Here is a 27,689-nt window from a genome sequence, read left to right as displayed (position 1 = left end):
TGAGTACTGCATTATATTCTGTTTGAATTGTCATCTGAATCACTTTATATAAATAAAGACAATTCTACCATAAATTGGTGCAGAAAATGTCTCCAGAATGCAGAAAATTAAGTGTTTATTGCTCAAAATTTTTATATATTTCAGCATTGAATATTTCATCAAAATAGTGTTAAAATATCTTCTTGTCTTGTTCTCGTGAACCCAATATTGTAAATCGTGCATGTGAGCTAAGTGTATCACCACACCCCTAATTTGAACCTGTATGTCCCCACCACTTTTTAACACATAGTGACACCCTTGATTCAAACAAGTACAAACACACCCCAAAAAGCTATAGTGTGTTAAATATTAATGTATTATAATAAAATGTTTTATTAAATTCATGGAACTTTGAATATAATTTTCTCTGGCTTAAAATTCATACAGATTTTTGATTATATGGCAGTGAGGTTGGTATTAAATTTCATCCTAGGTGGTATTAAAAAGGTCTTAAAAAGTCTTAAATTTAACTTTGAGAATCCTGGGGGTACCCTGATATAAGTGCTACAACGCTCTCCCTTCTGTTTCTACCCAGAAAAGTTTAAAGATGAAAGAGGCAGAGGGAACAAGTGAAAATGGACAGCAACAGAGGACAGAGCCGGTATTCTATATATGGTCATTTGCGCCGCGCAGCTATGTTCAGTCTGTCTGATGCTCAGCGGCAACAACAGCCTGGGGCGAGTTCAATCTCGTTTTGCACCAGTTTGCAACGTTTTCGGATTGAACAACATGTTTCCTTGTAACGTTGTGCAACGGGCTTTGAGGTATGTTTTCTTTTGTTTGGTGGGCGTGTCACCCAATGAGCTGCGACAAGTTTGTAAAAACAACAGTGTTAAAAGGCAGGGAAATGCAGTTCGCTTGTATACACAACAGGGTGTTCAGGGAACCACTGTTTCCGTTGAAAAAAAACCTTTTGCTACGTTTTGTCAGCACTGAACTCGCCCCTGGTAACATGCTTCAGGTCTTGGCCACAGTGGGCTTTGAGAGGGGGGCTTACGGAGCATCTATAGATTGTATCAGACAGAGGCTGAAATGAAGGCCTACATGAATAGCCAGTATAAGATATAGAAAATTCTTCTTTTGAACTTTGAATCATGCAAAGTTGCCATACAGGGGTAACAGAACTACAATATAGGACTCCTGGCACCTTGTCCAGCCATGAGCGGGCCCCGTTTGGTTTGCAACTCCTGCTTTAACACACAAAGGATGCACATCTATATGCATGTGCTCACAGATGACGGTTTCACACTATTCCACTGACAGTTGGTGGCTATTACATTTCATTAAACGTGCCAGCAAAGGCCAGGGAAAAAGAAGACTGTAAGCTAGTAAACATAGAGGTAAACAATGATGGCTTTAAAAATATTAAATATTAAAAAAAATCAAACTTTTTATAAGGAAGTAGTCAGGCCTCAAGGATACACACAATGCTTTTGGTGAGAAACAATGAATGTAAGCATTAGGTTTTTTTTTTTAGAAAAAAGAATTCACATAGTACCATCCATTCATCGTCAACCGCTTATCCTGCGTACAGGGTTGCGGTGGGCTGGAGCCAATCCCAGCTTAGATTGGGCAAAAGGCGGTCGCCAGTCCATCGCAGGGCCACACATAGATAAACAACCACTCACACTCACAGTCACACCTAATGACAATTTTTGGAGACACCAGTTAACCTAGCCTGCATGTCTTTGGACGGTGGGAGGAAGCCAGAGCACCCGGAGAGAACCCACGCAGAAGAACATGCAAACTCCACACAGAAAGAACCCACGACCTCCTTGCTGTGAGGCGACAGTGCTAACTACTGCACCACCGCACTGTCCTTCACATAGTAACTCTACCTCCAGGTTAAACATTTTTTCACACAAATTGTAGCAATCTTTTGCAATTTGTATTTTTTAATTTAAATAGTAGCTATAAGAGCAGACAGGTTTGGAAAGCGCTCAGCCTGAGAAGTTCAAACTGGTTTTACACTAATTATCGCACTGGGCTAGAGGCTGGCTTTTGGGGGAATAAACCTGAATGGGATTTACCTGAATTTCTTCACACCAGGTGAACACCAAGAGAGCAGAAGCCAAACAGAATCTCTACTGTGAGCAAAGCAATCCAGAGGAAGACAGCCAGAGACAGAGAAGAGAGAGGCTCACCCATTGGAGCTCTAGGTTTATCTCCTACTGTCTTTCTCAAACCTTAAAATGACTTTGAGATTGTGTTTGTATTGCAACAACTCACATCAGGATTCAAAATCTCTGCTGCAGGGTTTAAAGTCATTGCTTTGTGCATATTTAAAGAGTTAAGATTGTTTTTTTCTTACTACCCTATAGGAGCAGTAACTTCTTAAATTACTTTGCTGTCACATGACCAGAATGGCCTCTGTGTGGCTTTATCTCAAAAGTTTTTGTCATCCTTTTTCTCTGTAGATTCAAAGAGGTCGTCAAAGTTTAATGCAGAGGAGGCAATATTTTCTACACACACATACAGTATATGTTTATAACAGTATACCTGATATGCATACACTAACATCTAGTTTTTAATACAAAAGAATTGTAAAAAGTAACAGTAATAACTTCACACTCCTTGTCTTCCTTTGTCTAAGCCACCGCTGTCGCAAACTTCACATATGCCCTGTACAGTACGTCTGGGTATGCATGTGTATCGGCACTTTCAGAAATCCAATTACATCCACGAGTGGAGGTCAGCAGAGGGAACATGCACATAATGTACCAATAACAGTCAGTCATTCATAAGCCCAATAACAGCCCAGCTCTCTAGACATTACAAAGCTGACGTTCCCGTCTCATTATGTCAAATCCACTCCACTTCATGTACTGTATATGATTACATCATATTTTAAGGCTTTCTAGGAGATTTATTTTAGTAGTGTTAAGTTACTATTATTAAGTTAAAAGAAGGGGGAGGCTTGGGACACCACGTACTGAAACAAGGTAATAAATAGCTAGGAGGTGGAGTTTAGAGATCAAGTGGGAGTCCATTTGTTTATTAAAAAAAAAAAAAAATTCTCTATGTACACAAAAGGCCTATTTCTCTCAAATATTGTTCACAAATCTGTCAAAATCTGTGTTAGTGAGCACTTCTCCTTTGCTGAGATAATCAATCCACCTCACCACCTCACAAGTGTGGCATATCAAGATGCTGATCAGACAGCATGGGTATTGCACATGTGTGCCTTAGGCTGGCCACAATAAAAGGCCACTCGAAAATGTGCAGTTGCATCACACAGCACAATGCCACAGGTGTCGAAAGTTTTGAGGGAGCGTGCAATTTGCATGCTGACTGCAGGAATGTCCACCAGATATAATCTATCATAAGCTGTCTCCAAAGGCATATCAGAGAATTTGGCAGTATGGACAACGAACACAGGTGCATTTTATTGATGGCATTTTGAATGCACAGAGATACTGTGAAGAGATCCTGAGGCCCTTTGTTGTGCCATTCATCCACAACCATCATCTTATGTTGTAGCATGATAATGCACGGCCTCATGTTGCAAGGATCTGTACACAGATCATGTTTGGGATGCTCTGGACCGGCGAATACGACAGCGTGTTCCAGGTCCTGCCAATATCCAGCAACATCCCACAGCCATTAAAGACATTCCACAGGCCACAATCAACAACCTGATCAACTCTATATGAAGGAGATGTGTTGCACTGCATGAGGCAAATGATGTCACATTTTTGAGTGGCCTTTTATTGTGGCCAGCCTAAGGCACACCTCTGCAATACCCATGCTGTCTGATGAGCACAATATTTGAGAGAAATAGGCCTTTTGTGTGCATAGAGAAAGTCTTATATCTTTGAGTTCAGCTCATGAAGAATGGTGGTAAAAACAAAAGTGTTGCGTTTATAATTTTGTTCAGTGAATTTATAATCTGCAAAGAACACTGGGGCATTGAACAAAAGGCAACCTTTAGCCATGAGAACAATTCATATGCTTTTGACTCATCAATTCAGTAGTAACTTCTCAGTTGCTGAATGAAGTTGTTGAATTCAGTTCTGTAAGAAACTAGCCATATACAAGTACTGTTTAGCTTAGCAACAACCTATTTGCAACAAAAGTATTGCATCGTAATGGTAACTGCTTGTCGGAGTCTTGCGTTGACAGCTCAGAACACGGTTCGCCCAATGAGAGCGTGATCCAGGATGTTGATAGGGCAGGTCTCTCAAAGATGTGGGGACAATAGTCTGATTTCCATTGCTAGGACAACACAAGTCCCATTTTGTCCAGACAGGACCTTTAGTAACAGTCGTAAGTCCAAGCTGGGCCAACATGGCTCCTATCCCAGCTCTCTTTCCTCTCCTATGAGCAATTACTGCGCCATGGTACCCAGTCAGGTTGATCTGGCTGGTGGATTGTCCACGGTCCGCTGCTCTTCAATACAAAACCCCTTCTTCCTTTTCCAATGACTGTATTTCTGCAATAAAGCCAAAAAGCAAATTAAAGCAAATTGTTTCCAAGAAAATTGTAATTAAAAACTAAAATAAAGTTTTGCATATAAAAATAGAACAGATCATTGCATTATACATTAATTTGAGTATTTTATATGTAACCCTTCATACATAAACCATATCATGATATTTACTGGTATCTGAAAAAGGTGTGTATTCAAAGTGTAAAATTATTTTCAGCCCCATTGCCCAGTCCTAACTGCATAGAGAGAACTTATCTGGAAATAATGTTTATTACAGTGGTTATTTTTACTGATAGAGGGGAGAGAAAGTGGAAGTGAGAAGAGATTATAGCACCATGTCCCTCTCAGTCCAATCACCAATCCATTCCTCTCCTGGATTCTCTTTCTTTCTCCTCTCTGACTTCTCAAAAGCCTTCCCTGTCTCCTCCATTGCACACTGAGGGTTTGTACCTGTATACTCCACTCCGAGCTAAAGTTTCAACCCTGAACAAAGGAGATGGCGAGGAAGCAAACAGACAGTCTTGGGGAAAAATATACTTTCCTTAGGAAAAAAAAAAGATAAATAGAAAAAAGGCCAAAGAGAGATATTGAAATCACATTCTATAAAGCAAACTGTAGACACATATATATACTGGAGGATTTCTTTTCCAGGTGGCACAAGGTACTCTCTTATCTGCTTCTCTGCACTTTCTTGGCAGCTCTCCTCCTCCTTGTGCTATCTCTCTCTTCCCTCTTTATTTATCCTCTTCTGTTTGGTGAAAACCACAATAATTTCTCTTGTTTTGAGCCCACTGCTCTGGTGCTCAAAACAACTGGATATTAATAATTTGCCAAGGGACTGAGTAATGATACTGTATACACAAACACCACTGAGATGAATGGAGGGTCTACTGGGTCTCTCATTGGTAAGCAGAAGTTTCTCAGGTCCAACAGAAAGCATGATGTGTTTGTATAGAAAACAAAGATGGTCAGTGGTGTTGGAGATAATGTGTGTTTGTGTGACTAAAGGTTTGCCAAGTTTCCAGCGAGCTGTTTTCCGATTGGCCACATTGTCCAATTTTATTCTGTCATAAAGTTTTGTTTTATTAACCCAAAGACATTTTTCCAGCTATATCATCAATAAATAAAATAGTCTATGATGTGCTCATTTAGGTCCCAATACATCGGTATCAATTTGTGAACTATGAACCATAAAGTGCTTGGTGTTGCAGTTGGAATATATAATATGAGCTCAATTGATATGTGTTTGTGTGGATCAATCCAGTCGACACGTGCAAGGTCTGGGCTTGGTCTTGTGTTTTCGGAATGTCAATGACCACCAACACAGACTAATTTATTCAGATCGATCCGTCACATCACACACTAAGGCCATGAGGGCCAGCCAGGTACAGTTACTGTGCACAGCAGCGAACAGCTGGTTATTTGCCACATTTAGGGTTGCCATTAACAATGATTTTCATTATTGTTTAAACCTTCAAACCTTCAACCTTGTTAAAATCATTTTTGTTTAAATTATTTATCGTTTATTCTATAAAAGTTCCCAGAGTTCAAGGCGATGTCTTCAGATTGCATGGTTTGTCTGCATAGCAGTTCAAATCCAAAAAATATTATTTTGTTTGAGAATAAATATTGTTTGAGAGACAAACAAATGTTGTGATTTTTAGCCACACTGGTGGAAAGGGATATCATGTTGGACAGTCAATCCAGCACTTAGGTCCATAGTGAAATATCTCAACAAATCAGATTAATTGCCATTCGTGGTCCCCAGTGGATGAATCCTAATGCCTTTGGTGTTCATTTGACTTTTTTATCTAACATCAGCAACATTTGCTCAAAATATTAACTTGTCCAATACGTTTGTTTACAACCAAATTCCTGTAAAACTAATGGTGTTCCATTTCAAATATTTGCATGCTAACATACTAAACATTACCCTTTTTATATCAAAATTAGCCTGTTGCAGGTTTTTTTGACACAGATAAACCTGCTTAAAATAGGTGATTGCCTTTCATTACCAGTAGACAAATTTGCCAATTTTTTTTTCTGATGTCTCGAATTTGTGATGTCAAAAACAGGGATAGCAGCAGAAAGCAGCATGGAGGCCAGTGACAATATTACCATGGTTGCTGTGTGTAGCCTATACACTGTAATAAATAAGGTATAGCCTCTGTTATTGTGGTTAACAGCACCGTCCTTTGCAGGTGACATGCAGGTTTACGGTGTTTTTTGTGCTCTGAAAGACGTCACAGCGAAACATATAGTCACACAGCTGATGGGCTGTTAGCCTTGCATGCTAAACTAAACATATGGATGAAACATTTATAGAAATCAGCGGTTGATCGGCGGTCGCCAGTTGTAATGTGTGAACTACTCAACGACGCATCAAAACAGCTCCCGACACATTTCTGACGACGCTGTCAGCTCTTGTAGTGTGTCACCGATCAGTCATGTAGTCTGAACGCCACAACGACTTCAAGACTACCGTCACAAGACGGCAAGTTGTGTAGTCTGAACAGCACGCCGATGTGCTGACGCTGAAAGTCGTGTAGTCTGCAGGAGCCTTTAGTGGATGTCTTGTACAGTACAAAAGGGACATAAATGATGAACATGGTAAGCATTATACTCTACTTGCTACACATCAGCAGGTTCGCTTTTAACTCAAAGCGATGCTCAGCTTAAGAACAAGGGTATAGACTCTGGTTGCATGACAAATGAGTCAAATCAATAAACAAATTAATCTTTTATCAAAATGGTTGTCAACCAATTAATTGACAAATTGTTTCAGCACTTTAAACTTTAGACATTTGATCAGAAGTGTAAGTCACAAAACCAGATGAGTACCCTTTAAACGCAGTTGTTGCGTATGTTCCAGAGGCTTTCTGTGGTTCTTGTTAATTAATACTAAAAGGGCTCAAACATTTAGGACACAAGTGTCCATTAAAATACTGTAAGGCTAATTAGTATGGTATTTGTTTCATCGTACATCAATACCTCTTATGCATCTGAGTGTTGTGTGGAACAAAATCAGCATCCAGCATGTCTCCCCTTCAGCACTCAATACTTAAAAAATAACAAAAATAAGTAAGGCGACTGAAAAAAAGATGAATAAACAAAAGAGGTAGAAAATAATTCATTCTTTAATAAAAAATACATTTATAAATTCGGCAGCATGAACTTCTCTTTAACATTTCCATCAACCCTGGAGGAGAGAAACAATGAAAACCAACTGTACAGTAGGCATTTAAAATAAAACACATTCTGGGAAGCACATACATACAAATGAGGAAGAAATGGCAAGTTGGACTGAAGGAAAAACAGCAAAGACAATATAAATGACTTAAAATCACAGACAGTTTCTAAAGAAATAGATCTGGCGAACAAAGACTAAACAGAACTGAACATCAGAGTCTCAACACCACAACAGGAGCTTTGGGTTGATCATAACACCACAAGGTTCACTTCAGTCCTTCAATACAACTACAGCAGCTTGGTATAAAGACAAACAACACATGAACAGACTGTGGAGGCGGCTCTCACATCAAGTTGTCTTCATGCACTGGTTAACAATCAGCTTTATCATAGCACACCAGAGGGGGACATGGCAAAATTGACTCTGGATCATTGTTTAAACAGAACTTCATCCTACTCTGCAAAGGAAAACTAAGTCACCAAACACTTCATACTGAAGACGGTGTTTCCTGTGAGTTCACTTAGGATCCATCATGACAGAGATCTTTTCACACAACTGGATGGCACTCATGGATGGACAGACTGGGTGGTTTCATGTGCTTATTGCACACAGGAGAGAACTTTTACTGGAGGTTGTCATATAAATCTGCCCAAACGGCTTGTGCTTAGCCCAGTCAGATTCTAGGGTTTTAGTGAATATATGGAGGGTCTGGTTGGTTTGGAGCAAAGCCAGAGTTTACATGTGGACTTGTGTTGTAATTTAAATAAATTATTTTTTACTAAAGAAAGAAGCTTTAAATTGCCTGTAGAGTATTGTTTTTTTTTCACTTTCGGTTGACCACATAAAAGTCAATTTTAGATGTCAAAGCCGGTGGAATGCCTTTTATTACTATTCCTTTTAGAAGAGTCCTCACAAACTAAGTGCATCTTGAATAAAACGGGAGAACAAAAGCCTGAGAGCCATTCACTACTGAGGGCTCTGCTATGATGATACCTAGTCAGAAGATGTATTGTCACGTCCAGCAGTGAGTTCACCCAGAGCTAAGACGTCTGCCGAGATTTAAATTATTGCCCCTAAAGCTGCTGACCAAAATATCACAGTTGTGGTTAAGTGATGATTAAGGGACAGGATCTGTGCCTTGGGACAAATGTCCCTACGTTGCTGATATTAGCTGCCAATGTAGTCTGTGTGCACGCAGAAAATACCAAGCTGGCAAGAGTTTTCAGCTGATGCATGGGAGTTCTGTATGGGCAAAGTGCTTAGAGGGAAGGAATAAGGAAAGACTATGTCTGGGGTGTAGGACGTTTCTACTGCCAGACGTGGCAATAGGTGCTACACTATTTAACTTAATGAGTGACACATTTGTAAATATATAATGGCCTGCCCAGGAATGGACATAACAGTTTTCTCTTGTTTCTGAACTTTGTGTTGAAAATATATTAAAATATCAATATTTAGTTCACAAATACATAAATGTCTCTTTATAATGGGTTTACGGCTTACACCCTCTGAATATAAATTAGACAGTTTTGAAAAAAATAAGTGAATCTTGGACAAACTGCTAATCTGATTTATTTCTGTTAATTCTCTAAATTGAGGTCAATATTTTACCGGTTTGACCTTTGACTCTTAGCACAAAGAGCACAGCATGGGGTCAATGTTGATAAATGTCCCGCGCCAAATACAGATTATTGAGGATGTAAGCATTTTGTTATTGTAGAGAAACCTAAATGTTTCTTTTGCAACAGCATTTTTTCTTGCATATTTTTCCTCGACTTTCAGCAGCAAACAATCTTCATAATCACATCCCCACCCCTCTTTATAACTGTAAACGGGCCAAATGATTTCCTGCACAGTGTGGCCTGGAGAGCCAATTAAATACTAGCTTTGTATTGTGTTGTGCTTTTACATGGTAGATTTACAATATGACACTGTTTTTGACACTGTTCACTAAATGAGATTCCAGTTTTTAGTCAGACTGTGCTCATTCCTGGCATATTCTGACAAAATATAATGACCTCATGGTAAAGTATGGATCTTTTTAGGAAGTGCTCATGCCGTAAATGAAAGAAAAGATTGAAGTATCTCTCTGCAGTTGGTCAACAGTGTAAGTGCAGCAGTGAGGCAGTGTGGTAGCACTGTCTTTGTCTTTCAATAACTTTAAAAAGATGGAAGATGGCGGTCTGCAATTCTCTAATAAGTGCAACAATCACATATCTTTCTGATCAAAGTCAAAAAGTGACCCAAAACATTATATTTGCCCCAGGCTAAATATTTTTGTCCATGTTATGCATGAATGGAGCCATTGTAAAGTTTGGTATATTGTGCTAGTTCACTGAAAATGTGCTGGATTCTTCCACAGTCAAATTACAGTCTTCTGTGTGTCTGAAGCATAAACAGGAAGGGTCAGGAGCAAATTCACCTCCTCCTCTGATGTTTTACTGAAGATGAAGTTCCAGTCATAGCTCAGCAGCTTGAAATTTCTGTCACCGTCTAAAAATATAAAGAAGCTTTAGATTAGATTGAGAAAATAACGATGAAATGCAAAATCCTCCTAAATTAACTTGAATGATATTTACATTGTCTTGCAAGAGAGACCTTCCACTTGTGATGCTTTTGAAGTGACACATTAAATTGTTCAAAATTTTAAAAACATTTCCCTAATATTTTCTATAGAAAAGAAAACTTTCTCAGTCTAGCAGCCAAATATGATTCTTAGCCTCATTAACAGAGCACACCAGCATTCTCATTGCGTCATGCTGCTGCCTGTCTCCTTTCTGTATATGTCTGCCGTTGACGTTTTCAGTTAACTTGCAGTGACATATGGAGGAGGGAATATCTCCAGCAGTTAAGCCCGGCTAAGAAGCCAATTTTAATGGTATGTATTCCAAAGATGGATGTGCCTAAACTGATCTCATCTCAGCATGTGAAGCGAGGTCATAAGTAACTGAATTTAATTTCCGGAAACAATATCCAAACATGAACATTACTGTCAAAACGATGGATAAAATGCCACAGACGCAAGATTAAATATCCAAACCAAAGCATGTAACGCCCCATAGATCTGATTTTATTTTCACAAATCAATGATTGTATTGTGGACAAAGATCACTCCCTAATTGTCCATAGTTTTTTAAAATTATTATCACTATTTTAATTTTTTATGTATGTGTTCTTCTGAGGGGTACTATTTCGGGAGATATGTGACGGACTTTAATGTGTCATGTGCATACGCAGTGATACTGAATGCCAATAAAAATATAAAATAAATATCCAAACCAAGTTTTAAATGTAGATTAGAGGCTCTGGGTGCTATCTGAAGTGATAGCTAAAGTATTAAATAAGTCAAATGGATGGTCATTGCTGGCCAGTGATGAGAGTACAGTACATTAAAAGGTCATGACCCAAAGTTGAATAAACAAAGCTATAGAATACAGTACAGTACCTCGGTCTTGTTGTGGATCCATAGTTGTCTAACATCTGTGTGCTGGCCACCTCTAAGTTCCAGTCACACATCTCCAGCAGCTTTAGACACTCTGACCTGTTCCTCAGACCCAAACAGAACAACTGCTCAACCTGCAGAGAGACAGACAATAAAAAAAAGATGAGAGCAATTGTACAAAGCGGCCAGGAGAAGGGATAAGATGAGACAGTATAGCTGGCTCACAGGGTCAGGTACTGTACAGGAAAGAACTGCAGAAAAGGGTCAACACAGTCTGTTTTATTTATCTTCTAAACGTTGCTGCCACTATTAAGCAGCACTCAAGTGTTCCCTTGTGCCCAAACACACCTTCTATCCTGCCACAGTGGCCCCAACCACAGGCAGCTGAGAGATTGTTGATTACTGCTGTAGACACATCAGTGTCTGCATGCCTTTTTATTTATAGCCGGCTCATTGCAGCAGCAATGATCTGACTTTCCCTAAAGGTTCAACAAAGTTGCTCTTATCATATCCTGATATGAACCTATAAAGTAAAACTACATTCAGCAACTTTGAATGCCTGTTTGTACTTATATCCTCTACAAAATGGGTTATTACAGAAAAGGACTCAAGGACTCTTTTGCAGCATAGCAGTGTTCAGCACTGATTAATTTGGTAATTGCTGTGCTCCAACATAGTCTTACACTTCATAGGGTCTTTATTTTGATGGACTAGAACCATAAAATTTTTGTTGACCTTACTTGGTATAGGGTTTTATTTCACCAATTCAGTTTGCCTTTCAGTGATACAGCTTACTTTTTTTTAACAGTGTGAGACTGAATAAAATTAATTGAAACTTAATTTAGTTTTTAGAATTTTTTTTTGACATTATGAGAAAGGAAACATTAAATCGCACACATCTACAAATGTGAAGGATGAAACAGTAAAGTTCAAGTCTTCCATCAATTGTAGTCCTTGATGAAGACAAAAGACATGTATTTGAAGATAATGTTTTCAAGATATGAGCTAGCTCACTTTGTTAACATTAGCTTGCCATCTAAAATACTTACAGTGCTGCCACAGCAGTATGAAATACTGAAAAGGCTGAGCTCAGTGTTTTATAGAAACCAGTGTTTTCATTTAAGCTAATTGTCTGGATTGTTCTTCTTATGTTGAGGCCAATTTATACTTTCGCGTTGAGTCTATCCCTATAGAAACACAATATGAACTACAGATATAGTATGGTATGGTATATAATTTGGTTTTCAAAAACTGGCTGCTGTGCATTAAGCATTTTCACAGCATACTAAGAAATGCTCTCACCTTTAGATAATGCACAGCTTTCTGGACATTCCAGTTGTGGTTCTGAAGGGCAGCTTGGCACTCCTCTATTGTAACACCGTGAACTGCCTCCTGCACCTGAATCACACAACAGTGTAAGTCTCTGCAGCTTCCAACAACCCTTATATTCCCCTGGCTCTGATTCCTCACTTGATGGGCCTCACTATTACATTTACATTACATTGACCTACCTCAGAAACACCTGTACACGACTGGGTCCTTTTTAAAGATTTTAAATCATCTGTATCAATTTAGCATTAATCCCTCATGTAATATTCTTCTAATAGAAAATATTTTTTTGCACTTATCCAAGTTTTTTTTGCGTGGATTCAAGCATCAATGGATTTGATGAAGCTTTTTGCACAGTTCACTATCACTTCACTAACCAAATTGTATATTATATAGTAGTCTGAGCTCTACTAATTATGTTTCTCCGAATCCACCACGTCTAATTTCAACAATGCAGACAGTGTGCTCCTGGCGGCATAGTGATTGATTTTATTTATTTATGCTACTGTACTGTTTCAACTACAACAGGAAGTAAATGTGGATGTCTACTTCTTGCAATGCACTCCTCTGCAATACAGTTTATATACGATCCCACATTCTCACTGCACCTCATGTGCGGCCACAGATCTCAGTATGCATTACAAAATGCCAAGTGCCTGATCGATGTAGAGCCTTTGGTGATTCTAACTCCAGTTCAGTCAGTGTCAGAATCAATTGGCCAGCAAGAACAAACCAATGAAATTACGGTTTCTTGTCTTGTCAATTCACAGCAACAATTAATAAGGCCTTTGTCTCAAAAGAATGCTGGCATATTTTTAAATAAGTTATGAGAAGTTTTCATTTTCAAGAACATTTTAGTGCTTTTTTCATTGTGAAGGGAACGGAGAAAATGGAACTTCCCCTTTTAATTAGCCTGACTCATTGACTTTCACAAGTTCAGCTCCAGTTTAAAAAGGTTATTTTGCTTTTGTTACACATCAATCATAATTTGGTTCTGATAATGATTTAAATAGGGAGGTAATCTATTCAATTATAACAGATTTAAGCAGTTAAAAGCGGCTACTAAAAATGGTCTTCTGTTGCCCCCTTGTGTTCAGTGTATGAGCAAATGTAATACGCTATACACCATAATGTTTCACTCAAAAGCTACATTAACTGTTATAAAACTGCACTGCACTCTATTACATCACATCATTTAAAGTCTTATTACTTCTAAGACCAATCCTACTGGATTACCCTGAACATTGTACTCATATTTCAGCTCATAGATGTGTGATAATGACTTCATCTCATAATAATAGAACCATAATTATGCTCTCATACTAGTGATAAGAAACTAAGAAGGGATGGCTATCTAGTTTAAGGACTGCACTTTTTTATCTGATTTACGAAAAAGCAATCAAAGTAGAATTAAGGAGGACATGAGGTCAACTATATATTGCAGGTAAATTATCCCCCTGCAGTGACATCCATAATGAGAGAGACAGTGAGCAGGCTTTCCAGTTTATCATAGCAATAAATAAAACCTTTCATATGATTTAAATAGTAAAATTATACAGTGTATTTCAAATGAGAAGTTGCAAAAGGCAGTCCAAATATCTCTGACCGTACCATTTTCACCCTTTCAGCTGAGTTTCCTCCTCCGTCTGTCCTGGTGCAGGAAGCATTGACCACCAGTGCTGCAAGCCCTTCTGAACAGACACGAGGGAGACTAACTGATGTCTTCATCCCTGACCGTGGTCCACCCAGACTGCTGTTATTGTTGGTGGAGAAATTAGCCTTCAGTTCGCCTGGCTGGACAAGCCCCTGTCCCTGGGCGTGTCCCTGGAGTGTCTGGCTGCTGACCACCATGGGTCTGACAGTGGCAGTGTTAGCTTGCCGTACATGTCTTTCCTCCACACCGCTGGCAGGGAGGTTCTCTGCCTCCCTGAAGAAACGGTCGTAGCGGTCGAGGTATGGGGGCCTCTCTGGTAGAAGGTAATAGTGGGTGTTACTGACTTTACGTCCATCACGGACGATGGGGAGGATACAGGGGCCCTTGCTGGCAGTGTCCTTCCCCTGTGCCTGGGCCTGGATCACTTTGGGTGCAGCATATTTAGGATCTGAGGCAAAGCTGTGTGTGGTAGGCATGAGTTTACCTGGAGAGGTGGAGAGGTAGGAGCCGTAGGTGTGTGTGGAGGGGCAAGAGGAGAGGGGAGCTTGCATGGTGGTGGGACTGACAGAGTAGACTCTCTGCTGAGGGGAGCCCACTACCAGGCCCATGGGGCTGGGAGTCCGGGAGCCCGGCTGGGACAAAGGGTCCCTGGGAGGGATCTGAGGTGGCCGGTCCTGGTCTGGCCCAGAAACGTCCTCTGTGGTGTCAGCTGGCGTCGGTGACAGGGAGAGATCCCTTGACCAGCGAGCAGATGTGTAGTCGCCCCTTTTTATAGGGCGAGGAGGTATGGGGACACGTGGAGGGATCTGGGGTTTGTCCTCACTGGAGCAGAGGACACTCTGCTGATGTCCCTCCTGGGTCTGTGGAGTCTGGGGACACGAGGCTGAGCTCTGGTATGGCGAGCTTGACCGCGTAGCACTTCTAGTCGGTACATTGAGCCTTCTCATGCACTCTTGCTGGAGTTCTTGGAAGATCTCTGCTGACTGGGAGAAGGAAGTGGACAGCACCTGGCTCTGCTTGCCAGGAAGAAAGAGGTTGTCGTCCAGGTCTGGTCTGTCTGGACCCCTGGAGACAAAAGTCTCACCCTCCACTTTCTGTCCAGAGGAGAGAGCCTCATCTGGGTTACAGACGTCACTCTGTTCCTCTTCATGCTGCTGCTCCGAGCTGTTGATGGAGCTCACCTGTATGGAAAAACAAGATTTACATCTTCAATACATTCTGCTATGGATCTAGGTAATACCAGGACTGGAGGTAAACATTCCATTTCCGTGACATTTTGACACAATGTGAAATGTGCTGTAACACCTCCTACCGTACCTCCATATCGTCTTCATCTTGGGCTACATCATCATAGGCCGGGGGTGGAGGTAATGGCCGAGCATCCCAGTCCACTACTGGCGTAGGGTGAAGGGGACGGGGCAATGATCTAGATGGACTCTGAGGTGGAGTCCGGTCCAGGATGTTCTCTGCTTGCAAAGCTAGCTTTGCCAGTGAAGGAATCTGAATTTCGACCACAGGGGAGGGAGAGGGTGCAGGCGGGGGGAACTCCTCCCCAAAGTCAATGAGGGACACTTCACTGTTGAGGATGTGGCCTGAGCCTGAAATCCGGCCACTCCCCTGCTTGGAAGCAGAGACCCACGCAGCGGGTTTAAGTTTTAAGCCTTTGACAGAACCTGTTTTACGAAGTGATAACCTCTTTAGTCCTGCCGAAGTCAGATCCTCATCATCGTTTACTGGATCATAGCAAGGCTCTGGAGACACAAACACACAATACATTCATTACTTTACTGAAAACAAGCTTGAATTTGCAATACCTGTGACCACGTACATGTATTCTGTGTTAATGCATTCACACACACACACACACACACAACCTCACAAACACATGACCTCCATGGCAAATTTCAGCCTCATTGATAGAAAGTTGTGGTTGCTATACAGTGGGTGTAGCTTTGTTTGCAATAGGCCACTCCCATTCCCAGGGCCACTTTTAGCCAGTCGGCATGAACACAAACACACACAAACACACTTGACCTCTATGACAAATTTCCGCCTCCTACTGTGAAAACTGTGGCTGCCAAAGCGTGTTGAAGTTCCATCAAAAAATTTAGAGAGTGATGACCCCCATGCTCGTTAAGATCTTCACACCTCAATATACAAGACACAGTTCAGTCAAATTAAATCTCCAGGTCTGAAGTTAGTCCTATAGTGCACAGCAAGGACACTGCACACCTGTTAGAGGGACACGAGGATGGAAAGACGGAGAAACAGTGATGTTAAAGGAAATAAAAGTAGAAGACATAATCACTGCAAAAGTAGACAAAGGAGAGAAAAACTAATATGGGATGTACCTTTGAGGAGTGGAGCTAGAAGGGAACAGAGAGGGCAGGAGCAATGGGTGAGGAGCTGCTGAGGGAAACCAGACTTACTCTTGATTAGCACTGCTGGTTGAGGAGGACGGGGAGGAGGCTCCTCTGGAAGAATAAAAGCAAATACCGCCACCACAAAGTATAGGGGGGGGAAAGACAGCAGCAAAGAAAGAAAGATTAGAAAATAAAAAGCAGCAAGCAAATGTCAGATTGAATGTGAAAGATTGCCAGCCAAGTGTTAAAAAAAATGAAAAGCTGTTTGGTAGCCATTTTTCCAAAGCACTGCGAAGAACAGGAAATCTGATCATTTAACAATTGATTATTGTTGACAGTTATGTTTATAGTTACAGAGTGAAACAGCTGTACATTTTAAATAATGATCAGTTGAGAAATACAAATGTTATAAATGTTTATCTAGCAGAATGTGAATGTGTATCTTTAAATGACATATATGATCTAAAGATGGTTAAATCAAGAGCAACTGGACTTGGTTGAAGATAACCAAGTCCTGTTACCCTTGATTTAACCTTCCTTAGATAATTATGACCTGGATAACTGAGAATCTTTTTAGACATCCGTCATATAGGACCAAAACATTTCACAATGGGCCTTTAAACTGAGACCAACCCTTCCAGCAGTGACTTTTAGCTCATAAGCTAAATGCTAAACGGGTCTGGGTCAGTGGTGCCACCTAAAGAGTGTGAACCCAAAGATGGTGGATACTGAACAGACTTACAAGACTGTGTTTATTCTTGGTATTCACCACCGTTATGGCTTTAAGTTTTATTTAGAGCTCTTTTACTCACTGTTAGCTCGTCCTGGTAGCTGTGTGGGCCGAGCACCACTGAGGTGTAAACCAAGGACATCAGGAGGATCCATAGGATTACCGAGGTACAAGCTGGGGGTAAGAGAGCGGCAGACCTAATTACAGTAAATGTCAATATACTGAATGTAACTGAGCAGGGTTTTATACTGTTGATAACATTGTGCTACTGCCATCTATTGGTGAGAGTGTATTATTACAACTCAGTAAAAACTAATCGGACAGATTTTTAACACCAACTTCTAACATGGGGCATAATTATAACACATACTGTATATAAAGTGATGAAGACACAGTTAGACCTTACTGAATCCACATTTAAGTTAATCAACAGAAGTTGGTCCTTACTCGTCAATCCTGTCCGGGAAGCCCCAGCATTGATGAGGGTTGGTGTCTCCGTGTCCCGTATGGATGAAGCTGTTCTTGAGTGGCCGACTGATGTCATGTGCTGACAAACCCGCTACTGATGTCACCACGTTTCTGGGGAACTGTCCGACCTTAAGGGTCCGCTTGTTTTGACCTCGCCACCAGTAGTTCTCTGCCCTGAAAGACATCAAAATGCTGAGGATGAAACAGGACGAACCACAGTTGCGGATAAGGAGAATCATCTACAGGGCCTTACAACACCAAATAATTCTACTGGACATTTAACAACTTAATATTAACAATGTAGTGCATTTAGTTTAATAGAAATTCTATATCTTTTTATTATTAAGCACTGATGAGCTACTTAAGTCAAAATATCTAAACTGGAAAATACCTGTAGGCTATTTTCCCTTTAAACACTATCAGAAATTAGGCTGGCAGGTAGGTTTGCTCAGTAAATGATACAGATGTGGGGGCAGCCTTGTTCAAAGTCTAAAATGCTTATTAATACCCACCTCCCCTCTATGATGGTGATGACATCATTGACTTGGATCAGGAGTTTGTCAGGCTCGTCAAAGTCCTGCAGAGCACACATGTCTGTGGGCATGGTCTGAAAAACCCACACACATAAGAATACTTGTGAGTGGGCCATATTGTAAGGTGGTTAAAATAGTTATTCCAGCTGACAGCATTTTTCTGTTTCTGCTATGCAGTAACTCCACTAGGTGGAGCTAAAGGTCCACTTACGCAATGATGAATTGGTGAGGGAACACTTGTCTATCTGTACCAGATATATTAAGATCATCATTAAGTTTCTTCTGCTTAGTGGAAATGGAGAGCTTAGGATTACACAGTATCCTTAAAAAAACCCTCACATATAGCAGCCTGGATATACACCTTTGGCTACCCAAATTGCTGCAGGCTCCCCTACCTCAAGGAGGAACTCCCGCAGTGCAACAAAGGTAGGTCTGTCCTCTGATTTCTGAGCCCAACACTGCAGCATGACGTTATAGATGTCCTGCGGGCAGTCTTCAGGCTTAGAGAGGCGTTCACCTTCTTTGTCAATCTTGTGTAGGATCTAGGATTTTTTCCCAGAAAGGAGAAAAATCAGATTAGATGTGAATAAATGTGACTAGTTTTGTGGGTCTGCCTGAGTTTTTGGTTACATACTGTATATGTTTTTCTGTGTGTGTTTACCTGGCTCCCATTAAGGCCCAGCCAAGGCTCCTGGCCATGTGTGAACATCTCCCAGAGAGTGACTCCAAACATCCATGTGTCTGTGGCATGGGAGAACGTTCTGGTCTTCAGACTCTCTGGGGCGCACCTGCAGCAGCACAGGTAACAAATTTAAAATGGGCTACATTAAATCAGTTATCTGCAGGTCTGTCCAACGATAATGCTTACTTTGGGCAGAGAATGTATTGTAAATAATCTTAACAGTAGAAAGAAATATAGATTGATAGCTAGCTGCTTGGCTGACAGACTTTGGCAAAGAAACTCCAAAAAACACAGAAAGCAGTGTTTTATAAGAATTATCAGCATGGCTGGAATGTAGCTGTGACCGATCAGATCTCTCTGGAAACTTTCTGCAAAAAAATAAATCAGGTTCCCATCCTAACCCTTAAAACCGCTCGTATCCATCCCTGTACTGACACCCACCATGCAAAGGGGACCTTTCGATGCTCCTGCATGACATAGTGCTCATGGTTGTTAGGCAGTGCTCTCATCAGGCCAAAGTCACCGATCTTCACTCTGTGAGCTGAGGCCAGCAGGATGTTCCTACAGACAAGATGGTCACATAATTAACATCTTTCTGTACATTTTTAATCTAAACAATGCAGTGCAAAATAGTTCTTTGGGGAATTGTGTTGCATCTGTTATCATCATATAATCTTATAACTATAATTTAAAATTATTGGAATTTGATTTTAACTCTAGTTTAAAGTTCCGCTTAGGCAGCATACTACTGATGCCATAAACACACTCATAAATTCACAGATGTTCACAAAACTCTCCACATACAGAAGCAAAGATGAGGAAGAATGAATCTGTAATGGTTTTTATTTTTTTATTTTTTTCGCTTGACAATTTGTTGAGAGGAGAAAGAAGGAATTTGACCTAAAATATGATATAAAATAATATATGTAACCCTAACAGAAGATAAACTAAACCGGATTTAAGAGGTGCATCTTACTAGATCAACCAAAAACAGGGGTAGTTGTAATAGTCAATCTTCAGCAACACACAGAATTGATGCGTAAATTATATGAAATATAGTCCATGTGCCATACAACTACAGTAGACTTTGCATGGTGTCAGCAGTGTCCTATTCTGAATGCATCCAGAACCTACTTCAGCCTTTAACTGAAGGAACAGACTGATAGGTTAGAAAATCAACATAACATTAAATTCAACAGATCCAGCATTTAAAACCACAGCTTGTAAAATTTGCTTAGTGTTTGGATACTGTAACAGCCATGTGTAGTCATTAGCATTTTATCACAGTTTTAACTGGGAAAATGACTCATTTTTACAAGCCATTACAATTTTCTCAAGCATCTACATTGTGTCAACAGTTAAGTGAAAGTGACGAATTTGACCAAGACTAAGAACTTAGACCACCCAGTACAGCCAGCCAACCAGTTACTCAATGTGCTAATGGGCCAAGTCTCCCTATAATGGTCTGTAAATGTCTGGGTGGAGAAGAAGGAGAAGCAATATAAATAATTCAAGACAGAGAATGTGAAGACTACACCCTCTTTAAAAAAATAGGTACTGGCCTTTTTATAGTGGCTAAAACTTATTAAGTCCACCTCAGAAAGTTCTCTGTTCTCGTACCTGGCTGCCAGGTCCCTGTGGATGAACCGCCTCTGCTCCAGATAGGCCATGCCACAGGCCACCTGCACAGCATACTGACACAGGGTGTGGATCAACACTGGGCCCTGTGGACGGACACATCGCAGACGCTCCAGCAGAGAACCCAGAGGAGCCAGCTCAGTCACCTTCAGAACACACAGAGAGGAGGGGGTGAAAAGGGGAACGTGGGAGCAAAAAGGAATAGATGATGTAGATGAGAAAGAGAGGTGTGAAGTGCAAAGTGAGAATATGAGGAAGAAATATATAGAAGAAAAAGGAGAATATAATGAGAAAAACAGAAGAAATTTTGGTAATTGGTAATCCATGTTCCAAAAACCATTTGGCAATATGAATGAAAAACATGCCAGAGGAAATAACTAGAGGGTAACAAATGTGAAATGTCAGCCCTTATTTTAGTCCTCCATCCACTTTCTCCCCTCCCTTCCTGTCTCCCTTTTTTACTCCATCGCTTTCTCCAGTCATGACAAAGGCCTTGAGATGCTTGCCCTGATTTCAAAAGGTCACAAAGCAACCTGAGAGAGTGCACGAGAGCGACGTTTGTGTTTGCTGAAGTATGTGTGGGTGTATGTGAGAGTACAGGGAAGTCAAGAGAAAGCTAGAGTATATCAGTGACTAATGTACACCTGGGCATATATATGTGTTTATCTGTCCTCCCTGTGTGTGTGCGTTTCTGTGTATCCACTACCATCTTCATTGGGTGTGTGAGCACCACACCGTAGAGGCGAATGAGGTTCTGGTGGTCCAGGGAGTGCATGGCGTTGACCTCACAGATGAAGTCCTCCAGAGCATCGGGCTGGCTGAGCACATCTGTCTTCAGACACTTCACAGCTACATTCAGCTGGAAACAAGGACAAAGATTTCAAATATAACAGTTGCAAATGTACTCTGTTCAGTACACAGATTCTTGGGGCTGCTTTTATTTATTCCTTCATCAGCACAAAATGCAAACAAACACACAATTTTTGAGAAATATCATAGTGTGGCCGTGATCTAGTTCTTCTTCTTTAACACATATCCTCAACATACAGGAGTTTACATTTATTTAGTTCTCTTAAAAAGTAAGTACGGGTCTCCTCACCACCTTCCCTGCAGGTGTCAGCCATTCTCCTCTCTTCACTACGCCAAAGGAGCCGTCCCCCAGCTTCTCAAACAGCGTCAGATCCTTCTCTGGGATGAGGCAGGTCAGGGTCTGCTGTTGCCCGTCAAGAGGAGCATCACCACTGGACTGTGTGGCCAGGACTCCCTCCCCCAGGCCCAAAGGAGGTGTGGGAGACAGCTTACGAAAGGAGGAGGCCGGATGGCCCTGCTGGGGGAAGTCTCCTCCGTCTGGACGCTTAGCGCTAAACACCTAGAGACGAACACATGAAGAAAAAGGACAAATGAAGCTGGCTATGAAACAAGGCAAACAAAAAGGGACTACTGGACACATATAGAGAGAAAGAACACCCTGCCTGTTCGGTCCGGTGTGTGTGTGTGTAGGAGAAATATGTGGTGAAATAGTGTCTAAAAGATGATTTATGTCGATATGATAAGACCAAAGTAACATCTTTGCTGCAATAAAAATGAGATGAATACCACTGCTTATAAACAATAGTATCAACCCCAATCTGGGATGAACATATAAAAGTGTCTTCAACTGCCCAGGATGTTGAAAAGTCTGACAAAGGGCTTTGAGTTTCATCTTACACCTTTATTAGTAAATGAGCTATCTGCCTTTGCTCTCAGGAGACACTTGGCTGGAGACTGTGGGTGGAGATGGAGGGAAGACACCAGACACTCATTTCAGTTATGACCTCCATCCTCCACTCTTTTCCATCTCTGTCAGCCTCACAGAAAACTAGTTTTCACTTTATTTTCTTTCTCTCTCGTCTGCTCTCCCCCTACTCTCCCCTCTTACACACAGGAGTGACCCACTCACCCACTGTGGCAGGCCTGCACCACGAGATGAAAGTATCAGGCAGTGATAACAGGTTTACATCGTCTTGTTCACTTTGTGATGTTAGCAACAGTGGGACGACAGAGGAGGTTTACACTGGAAATCACTTTGATGTACAGTACGTCTGACTTGTGTGGTGTGAGCGTAATTGTTAAGCGAGCAGAGTCAAGTTAAGGCCAGCATCCAGCAGTCAGAAAAGGGGAATCAACTAACCATTATACAGTGGTCCCTAGGCTCTAATCTGAGGACATAAGGAGCCTCGCTGCCACCAACACACACACATACACACACACACAGTATTCAACAAAAACTGATGGATATGCTGTCAGTAAGCAACTATGGATATGTACCAAAACAAGCACACACACACACACAAACACATACACTTATCTTTATGGGAGAGACATGTCCTGCCTCTGGGCTTAAGCACTGACAACACAGCAGGAATGTTCGTGAGCTGCTAGGAAGTACTCATTAGGAAGCCCTATTAGATTAAGTGACCTGAATGTTTCTGTGTGCATATATATGTGTGTATTTGTGTGAGTCCTTAAGAGCTTTCCATTCCCCTAAATTTGAACCCGTACAATGTGTGTGCTGTGTAGAACCATTAAGAGAAACCTTTGTTTAGAAGCCCAAAATAAAAATGCACAGACACGGGTGCTGCATATCAAATAAGTAATATACACCAATTAACATGTCACATACCACATGCACATGTGTTTTTCATAGGTAGAGCAATCTTTAAATCTAAGCATTGTTTCATTCCAAAAAAGTTGATGAAACCAATGTGAGCTCATTACTGGCTGAAGGTCAGTACTCAGAAACAGTATCGTCAGTGAAAAAGATGTGTCAATGAATCCCCAGTGCCAAACATATTTGACTGGCCAGATATAAACAGTAGCAAGCGGTGTGTGGTTTCACATTCACACTGGACCAGACATGACATAATGCTGCAGACCTTTTTAAAAACACCACATCTCTGTGGTCACAGTGTGGTAAGTGGGTTTCAAATAGGAGGCTCGACATTCAAAAGATTCTGACTATGGCAGTGCGTGCGCGCGCACACACACCGGGGGCTGAGAAGGCAGATTACTCTAGCTGAGGATGGTGCCAGAGGGGGCAACAGACAGGTGTAATTATAGATGGCAAGCACCATCCTCTGGGCACCACGACTTCCACTTACAACAGCCAACACACACAGAGACTGATCAGTACTGCTTCACACACTTCATTGCTCTGAGCCTTGTGTGTCTAGGTGTATCAGAGTTTGTAATGAGCTTGTGTATGAGGTATCTTTAATCTTTCAGACTTTATTTAAAGAAAGTGAATAAGTCACATTCATACGTGCTTCTGTCGCTTTAAGAAAGAAACCTTGCTTCATGAAAACAACATTTCTATGAATGCAGCATGCTCTGAATCTGTCTGTCACCAACTCTTGTGACTTGACTTGTGTGTGAGTGTCTTTATGTGGACGTGCTTATCCTCATGTGTGTGGGTCAAGCTGTCTTGTTCTCTTGAGGAATGTTCCCTACAGATGTCTATGCATCTGTACCTACCTACAGTATATCTATCAGAAGTTTTTTTTCTTTTAAAAAGATGTCACAGAACCAATCGAGAAATCACTGAGACCTCCTCCATAATCACCATAGACACACACATACAGCACAGTATGGTCTGTAGCAGTAACAGAATAAATTGCCCAAACGGGCTCAGTAAGACCGTAAGCTTCTGTCACACAAAAGACCTTGACATTATGTTAACACAATGTGACCATTCACCAGAGCTGTAGACTTGAGACTTGGACTTGAGTATCAAAAATGAGGTCTTGAAACTCAACCTGGGAATTGTCTGCAGTGAGACTCGAATTACTTGAAGTCAAAAAGCTGAGGAGACTTCACTTGGTGACCCATAAATATTGAAACATGCAATATTGTTTAGTTTTGCCTTTTGGAGCTCAAACTTCCAAATTGTCATGAATAATTAACGACACAATCAGGTTGCGTTTAGCGTCTCCATAATCTAATGCACACTTTCAGTTACAGCTGCTGGCACCAGAACAAAACGGTAATAAAAAGAACTGAGATGCACAAATCATTTATTTATGTCTAGGTCCTATTTTCAGTTATTAAAAAGTTTTACGCATTCAGCACTGCTATCACCACAAACAGTGCTCTACATTATTAGTGATCATTGCCTTAAAAATTTACTGAACTGATACTGAATTGTTCTTAAAATGTGTTTACGAATGTGCTAAGAAATGTTATACTGGTAAGAGCTGCTAGTTAAACTCAACTTCCAGTTAAGCATATTTCACTAGTAAAACAGTTTTAAGTCTGCACTGCATTGCTTATTATTGTTTGTATGTATTAATGTCACATTCAGGATCGGCACTGAAACTAGTTTTAATGTGACTGAGCAGAGATGTGCTAAGATCAAACCCAGAAACACTACAATGTTCCAAACAGACAGAAACTCATCAGGGGGTTCACAATTGCACCTTTGTTTTGAGTGTTCTCATTTGACTGTTTGACACATATAGATCCATTGCTTGCAACTAGACGTTACATGCCCCTTGTCCACTAAGAAGATTTGGAGTAATTTTTGCCATCATGCCTTTTATGTAACTACCTGTCACAATTGTGTCCTGAGTTCTCTGTGCGCTGTTTCTGTCTGCCTGTCTGTTAATTGTTAGTTCTTGTTCTCTGCGTGTGTTATGTCTGTTCTCCCAGTAATCTGCCTGCCTGCCAGTCTCTCTGTTCTCCCCTGCTGTCTCTCTGCCTGCCTGTCTCGTTAGTTCTGATCCCTGTCATCTGTTTGCTCTCCCACCCTGCTCGTTTACCTGAGTATAAATGTTTGTCAGTTCTGTTCAGTCTCTACAGTGTCATCATTGTATGTTGAGTGTCCTGTACTCCTGTGAGTTTTCTTCTGTGGATTTTTGGAGTTTCTTCCTGTTGTGGATTTATGTGTTTCACTGCATGGACTCAGCCCTATTGGACTTACCTTGAGTAAGTCCAATAGGCCCCAGCATCAAACTAAGACATTACTATAGTAAAGGCTGCATTTTCGAAGATCTGTCAATGTTGGCATACTCTTTGTCACATAAAAAAATATGACACAAATTCAGCAAGGTGTTGCAAAATGTGATCATGTCATCTGTACAGGTGGAAACTGTGGTCTGAGTGTAAAGTTTCTACCATGTATTGTTCATAAGTTATTATGTTCACATGAATGTGTCCACACTGTGACAGACAGACAGACAGACTGACGCCACTGTGGAGACATAATGTCAAGCATACCATGTACCATAATAAGCGTGGGTGTGTGTCTGTCTATGTCTGTCACCTTGCTCATCCAGGACTTGCGCTTGCACATGGCTTTCCTCCTCTTCACAGCCTCCCACAGTCGTCTCTGTCCTGTATCAAAAGAATGAAAGGAAAAAAGAGAAATGTGATGTTCAGCAGTAAACACAAAAGGATGAAGACTGCAGCTGCTTCTTCTCATAGCACCAGGAAGGATCTGAGATACAGAAGACGTACTGCATTGAATTCCAAGTTATCTCCCATAATTAGAAGAAAAGGGGCGAAAATATTGAGGATGCATACATACTATATCTGAGAAGAGACTGGAGACAAAGTATGAAATGAAAAAAACATCAAACACACACAGGATAACAGATCGAGAGCCTGTAGAACACTGAGCGTGAGTGTAGGAGAAAGATGTGAATGAATATATGAGCAGGAGAAATGGGTGTAATTAGCATTAAGCGGCTCGGTAGCCAAGGCCCTGAGGGCTTCAATAACTGGATTTAAAACATTACCGCTGCCCTCCCCGTCACACACACCGCAAACAAAAGACTTGGCACTTCAGTGTCCCTTCCTAATGCCTAATTACCAGTTCTGCCTTTAAAATTCTATTAGGGGTGTTAGTGATGGAGGATTTGCTCCAGCTATGCTGAGAGTGAGCCAAATGACACACTGCCATTACTGCAGACAAAAATAATATGTCAGGCTATATACTGTATATACGTAAAATACCCCTTTATATAGTCATACATCAGCCAAGAGAAAATTGGAAGGACACTATTAAGTAAATTATGTATTTCAGGCAGAGTACCCCTAAATCGGGAAAAACTGTCATCTAATCAGAGAAAAGAAAAGATGAGGAGACACATGCTGCCCAGTTATGATTGTTGAAGAAGGGGAAATAGGAGCAAACAGTGAAAACAAGCCAGACAGTTAGACACTAGCATGCTTGGCAGCTTCCAAAATTAACTCTCTGAACTGCCAAATGGATTTTTACCACCTAAAGGTGCTTGCTTATCTGCCTTATGTGACTTGAAGAAACAACCAAGCCACCGTTAAAGATTACTACCATCTGTCTGGTGTTCATTTTCAGTCTTAAATAAGATGATAAGTCAAAACAAGACTAAGGGTCTAAAGCCACACTTGTGACTCTGTAATGGAGTACATATGAAGAGTGTTGCTTTGAGCTAAAGTAAATGCTAACGGCGACGTCTACAGTCTTTGGTCAACATGCTAACTCTCTCACAGTGAAAATGCTAACATGCTGCTCTTAGCAGGTATAATGATAACCATGTTCACCAACTTAGTTTAATGTGATAGCAAGCCATTTGCTAATTAACACTAAGCACAAAGTACAACTAAGGCTGATGGGAATGCCATTCGCTTTGAAGGTATTTAGACATAAACTTAAATATTGGGCAAAGTGTTATTGTACCAAGACTTTATTCAGGATCCCTGCAAAATTGAACAAGAATTAGGCCTTTTGGTAGACTAGACACACATGTTCAAAAACGCATACTGTGCAAACAAATTCTAATATTTTTCTACAACAAACACTGCACACACACACACACACACACACACACACAGTTTCTCACCAGGTCGACCCATGCCGATCTTCTCCAGGTCTTCGTTCTTGACATAGTCGAAGTGTGACAGCCGCGTGACATTCAGGTCATCTCGGATCCGCAGGAAGTACTGCTGCAGCTGCACCTCCATTAGCAGCTCCAACAGCCATTCTGTGCCTTCCTCACACTGCATGCTACTGCCCAGCTTCTGCAAAACACACACAAAGAATACAGGAAACTGAGTTCAGAACATTTAACATTCAGTATTCTTTCAACATTTTTCTCAGTGCTAGGTCTCAGACCTGCCAAATACACCCAATACACCCAGAAAGTCACCGCGCAACAATCAAACCATTTATTTCCGT

The 27,689-nt window shown here is 41.0% G+C and overlaps 1 protein-coding gene across 6 annotated transcripts in view; it reads right to left on the bottom strand.

Annotated features, from left to right (window-relative positions):
- Nucleotides 1-7,587: 7,587 nt before the first annotated feature.
- Nucleotides 7,588-27,689, bottom strand: part of tnk2b (tyrosine kinase, non-receptor, 2b) — a 64,705-nt gene continuing 44,603 nt past the window's right edge. For 4 of the 6 annotated variants that reach the window (XM_038718574.1, XM_038718575.1, XM_038718578.1 and 1 more), the window contains 16 exons: nucleotides 27,355-27,532; nucleotides 25,797-25,867; nucleotides 21,597-21,866; nucleotides 21,204-21,356; nucleotides 20,480-20,643; nucleotides 19,301-19,420; nucleotides 18,839-18,965; nucleotides 18,573-18,719; nucleotides 18,157-18,251; nucleotides 17,624-17,818; nucleotides 17,259-17,350; nucleotides 15,401-15,834; nucleotides 14,041-15,264; nucleotides 12,403-12,498; nucleotides 11,104-11,234; nucleotides 7,588-10,151 (listed from right to left, as the gene is read on the bottom strand). In XM_038718574.1, the coding sequence (XP_038574502.1) occupies nucleotides 10,145-10,151; nucleotides 11,104-11,234; nucleotides 12,403-12,498; nucleotides 14,041-15,264; nucleotides 15,401-15,834; nucleotides 17,259-17,350; nucleotides 17,624-17,818; nucleotides 18,157-18,251; nucleotides 18,573-18,719; nucleotides 18,839-18,965; nucleotides 19,301-19,420; nucleotides 20,480-20,643; nucleotides 21,204-21,356; nucleotides 21,597-21,866; nucleotides 25,797-25,867; nucleotides 27,355-27,532 (3,504 nt within the window). In that variant the 3' untranslated portion in view covers nucleotides 7,588-10,144. The remainder of the gene's footprint in view (nucleotides 10,152-11,103; nucleotides 11,235-12,402; nucleotides 12,499-14,040; nucleotides 15,265-15,400; nucleotides 15,835-17,258; nucleotides 17,351-17,623; nucleotides 17,819-18,156; nucleotides 18,252-18,572; nucleotides 18,720-18,838; nucleotides 18,966-19,300; nucleotides 19,421-20,479; nucleotides 20,644-21,203; nucleotides 21,357-21,596; nucleotides 21,867-25,796; nucleotides 25,868-27,354; nucleotides 27,533-27,689) is intronic. The other 2 variants (XM_038718576.1, XM_038718579.1) reach the window with 2 other exon arrangements.

This window comes from Micropterus salmoides, unplaced genomic scaffold, assembly GCF_014851395.1.
Source record: "Micropterus salmoides isolate LMB-PRFRI ecotype aquatic unplaced genomic scaffold, ASM1485139v1 Ms_hic_scaffold_14, whole genome shotgun sequence".
Classification (NCBI taxonomy): Eukaryota; Metazoa; Chordata; class Actinopteri; order Centrarchiformes; family Centrarchidae; genus Micropterus; species Micropterus salmoides.
The sequence above is the reverse complement of the archived record's forward strand: the minus strand, read 5'-3'. Positions and strand labels throughout refer to the sequence as shown.